This window comes from Helianthus annuus, chromosome 8, assembly GCF_002127325.2.
Source record: "Helianthus annuus cultivar XRQ/B chromosome 8, HanXRQr2.0-SUNRISE, whole genome shotgun sequence".
Taxonomy (NCBI): Eukaryota; Viridiplantae; Streptophyta; class Magnoliopsida; order Asterales; family Asteraceae; genus Helianthus; species Helianthus annuus.
The window spans coordinates 55,209,599-55,215,049 of NC_035440.2; the positions used below are offsets into that span (position 1 = coordinate 55,209,599).

General features: G+C 36.2%; 1 protein-coding gene across 1 annotated transcript; it reads left to right on the top strand.

Annotated features, from left to right (window-relative positions):
- The first annotated feature begins 711 nt into the window (after positions 1 to 711).
- LOC110872869 (zinc finger protein SHOOT GRAVITROPISM 5) lies at positions 712 to 3,124 on the top strand. Its single transcript, XM_022121764.2, has 3 exons — positions 712 to 1,050; positions 1,198 to 1,597; positions 2,337 to 3,124. The coding sequence occupies exons 1-3, from the start codon at positions 948 to 950 to the stop codon at positions 2,992 to 2,994; spliced, it is 1,161 nt and encodes a 386-aa protein (XP_021977456.1). The 5' UTR covers positions 712 to 947; the 3' UTR covers positions 2,995 to 3,124.
- The last annotated feature ends 2,327 nt before the right edge of the window (positions 3,125 to 5,451 follow it).

The window sequence follows — 5,451 nt, forward strand, 5'->3', positions numbered from 1 at the left end:
CAAGCGGGTACCCGTGCTAGCCAACGCAACCCGCCAAGCCTACCCGCGAGGGTGGCGACGGTGTGTTGGCTCGGGTTCGAAGCCGTTGGCTGCTACCCGGGGAGTGCCCCGTCCCCCCTGATAAACCAATTGAGGGTGATACCATTTTTTTAAAGAACTTTGGTTTAGTCACCTAACAATCCCAAGTTTAACAAAGTTACAAAGCGAACCAATTTGAACAGTTTTACACTTGAATTATAGATTGTGATATAGGATAAGATCTCATTACTTTCCTACCCATCCACCTGAAGCACTAGCTAGTTTTAGTATCACTCATATTAAATTTGTAATAGTACGTAATCAGGGGTACCTTTCGTCAAAAGAATCACCTTTTCTTCTTCTTCTTCTTCTTCACATTAATTTCTTATTTTTACCTTTTCCTCAACTTTACAGTGAAGTCGCGTGATGGAGAATGGAAGGTCACGTGTAAAGGCGTTTCTGTATTTGCATTAATTCGTTCAGATGATATTGCATTTTCTTCATGATTAAAGATGCATGATGAAAAATAATGACTGATTTTGTTTGTTTTTTCTCATGTGGTGGGGATGTTTTTTTGGTTAATTTCCTTAGTCGTTTGCTTTGTTGTGGGCTCATGTGATTGGATCTTCTCTCACTCGGTTCTATCCTTCTCCATCTAATCTTAAACCCCACATTCATGTACTACTGCATATTTCTCTCTCTCTCTCACACACACACACTGGAGCCAGCTTTATATAGAAGACTTAGCTCAACCTTACCTGCTCAAGGTGGGGGGTCAATAATAGTAATAAAAAGCAAAGAAAGCTCATTTATAAAGCTAAAAGGTTTTAAAGCTGATCATTTTACAAAGCAACTGTTTAGGTTATTATATTGGAGCAACCAAATCTTCTGTGTAAAGGATTCTTGATAGATTATTCATCTACCACTACATGTTAGACCACCACCCTCACTTCAGTACACCAGCTGGCCCATACCCTCTTTCAGATAATGGGCTTCCTAACAAAAGAAAAAGGCGCCCCGCAGGCACTCCAGGTATAACCCTAATTAACCGTTTTTGTTACGTTTGTTGATATCCACTCAGTTTGTAAGTTTGATTGTTATTAGTTTTGAAAACCGGGACTGGGACGGGTATAAAACTAGTTATGTCTATATCTATCTTGATCTTGTTTAAAATTGTAGATCCCGATGCGGAGGTGGTGTCGTTGTCACCGAAGACCTTGCTTGAATCAGATCAATACGTGTGTGAGATCTGTAACCAAGGGTTCCAAAGAGATCAAAATCTACAGATGCATCGGAGACGACACAAGGTAACATGGAAGTTGTTGAAAAGGGATTCGACCGAGATCAAGAAGAGGGTTTTCGTGTGTCCGGAACCGAGTTGTTTACACCATGATCCGTCTCATGCGCTTGGGGATTTGGTTGGGATCAAGAAGCATTATAGAAGGAAACATAGCAATAATAAGCAGTGGGTTTGTGACAAGTGTTCAAAGGGTTATGCTGTTCAATCTGATTATAAAGCTCATCTTAAAACATGTGGTACAAGAGGCCATTCTTGTGACTGTGGTCGAGTGTTTTCCAGGTTGATTTTCTTTATCTTTCATCTTCTTGATTTGATATTTTCTGGGCATCTTACTGATTCCTATGTTTTTTTTCTCGATCAGACTAAAAGATGTGACCTTTCATCATGAGCATTTATGTTTTTCTGCTCAGACATAAATTTCAGCAACATTCAGTCAGAAAGGAAACAAATCCTTAATGTTTTTGTCCCAAAATATTGAATTATTATTATGTTTATTATATACAAAATTTCATATTCTTTGAAGTTTCTAGGGTATCTCTTAAGAGTATAAAAATTTAGCAGCTTGTATTTCTGCAACATATTTATATATTATAACTTCTAGAAGCGAACAATATCTATGAATTTAAACCTAGGATCTTTGATCTTATTTTTCTTTTCTTTTTAATAGAAAATAACAAGTTTAAGACTAATAGGCCTTTATTAACTTTTTTTTATTGTTTGGGATATTTTTTCTTTAATCTAGAATTCTAGAAAGACAAAGATCAAGCATAACCTAATTTAAAATTGAAACACTCACCTGCTCCTTTCAGTATTTTATTGCTTTATTGTTCTTGGCACTCACAAAGATCAAGCATAACATAATCAATCTTTGTCTTTTAAGGTTTATTTTATTTTCTTTATCAAACTTGAAGTGATACACTTTTCTAAAGACAAAACAACAATTAAATTTCAACAACTTCTCTTTAAGATAAGATGAGGATATTCTTATACACCTTTTAACTTACTCATGTCATTGTAGAGTTGAAAGTTTCATTGAACATCAAGACGCATGCACATTCCGGAGAGTCCATGGCGATACTCCTGCATTCCAGCCAGTGTGTTCATCGCATATGGTATCGATTACAAGTCCAACAAGTGACATGAACTTTAGTTCCATCCCAACAATGTCAAGATTGCCACATCTCCAACCTCCACCCCAGGCTTTATTTTCACAAACCCATGTAGACATTCAAAACAACTTGGAACTTCAGCTCTTACCATCACTGTCTCTTTCAGAACAAAGCAACAATCATCAGAACCAGGACCAGTTAAATCTCTCAATTGGAAGAAGTGACCATAGCTTGCAAATAGAAGAAATGAAGATGGCTATGGTAGACAAGGCCTTTGCAGAAGATGCAAGGCAACAAGCAAAGAAGCAAATCGAAATTGCGGAGATGGAGTTTGAGAATGCTAAAAGGATTAGGCAACGAGCTCAGGTGGAGTTAGAAAGAGCTAAGGTTCTTAGAGAACAAGCCAGCAAGAAGATTGATTTCACCATATTAGAGATCACTTGTTATTCTTGTAGGCAACGGTTTGAAGGCTCTAGTCATAATGCCACAGCCGCTACAACTGATTACGCCTCTATCGCCCCAAGTTACATGTCTTCTGCTTTAGGAGAAGGTGAAGTAGATTATTAATGTTTTCAAGAAAACCACTCTCCTATGTCATCAATGTATGTGTGTTTGTGTGTCATTTCATTCATGTTTTTGTATTTTGATTACTTTGAAAAGAAAATAATGAAAGGGCAGAACTTGTTTACTTGGTGTATTCCTAGTCATATTTTTCTTCTGTGTTAATATGCTAGGTTTCTTCATCTCCATATATTGCAGCTAATTATCACTAGATGAAGTCTATAAAGGTTAAGCTCTTCTTATTACTTATTAATTAATATTTGTACAATAACATAAATAAATATAATGGAAAGCTATAGGTTGATCAACAAAGGTTAATTGTAAGAGAGATGCATGGACCTATTAAGTACAATCCGGCAGATAAAATTCAACTAACTATTTTATTAATCTTGTATTACATAAAATATATCTATAGAAAAATGAAAAACTTATACTGTAGTCATCAACCTAAAGGGTATGTATTCTTTGCCTTTAGTAGCAAAGGAAAGTTGTTGAGGGAACCTCATTGTCAATATACACCAAGCGTCTCTATGATAGTGAAAGATGTGTCATACAAACTACATGATGTCTAAGAAAGATCTAATCAACATGATTTGATGATGATACCTTATTTATTACTATTATTTATTTAGAACCCTAAATTACGTATTGGCACCATGTGAAGTTCATTTTTCTGTGGTGTACATTGTTTGTTTCCTTCTGGCTAGTGGAGCTTCTTTTGTAACATTTTATTCCACTTATAAAAAAAGAATACTACAATCACTAATATAAAAATACAAGGTATATTAGTGCAAATATAACCTCCTTTTAAAAATTGCATGAGCTCTAATGTTCAGTTTTATGCAAAGCAAATAAACAGAATCTTGTTTCTTTATAAAGAACAGGACTATATTTCACCTCAACACAAGACTATTTGTCATCTTGTTGCCCGCTTTAAGCAACAAACCGGACTCTATTTATATTTGTCGATATAGTTCCCTATTAGAGTATCCAAATGTCATTCCATATCCTCATTCCTGAAGTTTGTCTCCCGTTTTCTAAGACCTCTCACTTCCGATTTCCTATTTTCAAAAATATAGAGGATGAGGTATGAGAATGAAGAATGGAATGGAGTGGAGTTTTAGGTAATTCCTCTAAATTTTAATAATAGAGATGTTAATGGGAAATGGGTTTGGAATGCTCTTATTGACAAAACTAGGTTTTTCTTTTATTTTATAAAATTAATCTACAAGATCTCTTGAAAATGACAAGAAATTACCACGGATGAGAATCATACTGATACCATACTATACCGAACCATTACCATTCCGATACCGAAATTTAGATAAAACCAAAATCGAATACCCTATCGTATATGGTCGGTCGGTACAGGTATAGTACGATACTGTTATAACTCACGAACTGGTACCGTACCACATAGTACCTACCTAACTAAAATTAAGCTAAAATCAAAATCGAATATTATATTTTAGGGTGTAAGGGGTGCTCACCTCTTAGGTGAGTCCCCCCTCTTACACACAACCAACCACAAAGTGCCATGTCAACTCCCCTCTAACACTCCCCTAATACCCATTTTTGATGGCGGCACTCCCCTATTAGGTGAGTTCAAAATTTTTTTTTTTTTTGTAAAATTATGGATGTTTATAAATTAAATAAAAGACATTTCATTAAATTTTAAAAAAAAAAATACATTCAAAGTAGAAAATAAAAAACACATTCAAAGTAGAAAATAAAAAACACATTCAAAGTAGAAAATAAAAAACACATTCAAAGTAGAAAATAAAAATTACATTAAAACTAGAAAACTAAAATTTTAGAAATCGCATGGCCACCCGTACTTGTTAGCGATTTCTCGCTTTCGGGCGAGGATGATCGGCAACATACTTGGCGGAACATCGTCGTGCGGCTTAAGGAATGTTTTCATATCTCGATCGAAATTGTAGTTTTTCATCGTCTCGAGTTGTGCCGATATGAGCTCGCGAGCCTCCGACTCTCTTTTTTTCCTCAATTCGATCGCCTCCAATTCTACCGCTTGCTTCGCTTCTTTCATGGCGGTGTACACTTTGAATTGTGCCGCCAACTCGGCCAAGCTTCCCTCGGACGATGTAGCTTGACGCTTGTCTCGCCGTTGTGCTCTTTGTGGCGAGGGATCTTCGTTCATATCCGGTATCGAAAAGTCCACGTCAACGGGCTTTCTTTTATGTGCCGAACCTTCACCTTCCTCACCCATCAATGGGACTTGGGCCCATTTCTCGTGTCTTCGAACGACCTCCCACGCCTCGATGTGTTGAAAACCGCTTGAAAATCTTTGTTTAAATTCTTTTAACGCGACTTTCATCACGTCGAGATCCTTACATCCGCTTGCTCGTGTGCGATCCTACATGTTATAAAATAAAAAAAAATAGAAAGTGTTAAAAAAGTATGAACTTAGAAAAAAAATTAAAAATATGCAATGTTAATAAA

Bases quoted from the DNA above. Each gene is read 5' to 3' on its own strand.
- LOC110872869 (XM_022121764.2), top strand. From the start codon at position 948: ATGTTAGACCACCACCCTCACTTCAGTACACCAGCTGGCCCATACCCT. The intron at 1,051-1,197 runs GTATAACCCTAA...TTAAAATTGTAG, and splicing joins GCGCCCCGCAGGCACTCCAG to ATCCCGATGCGGAGGTGGTG. The intron at 1,598-2,336 runs GTTGATTTTCTT...ATGTCATTGTAG, and splicing joins TGTGGTCGAGTGTTTTCCAG to AGTTGAAAGTTTCATTGAAC.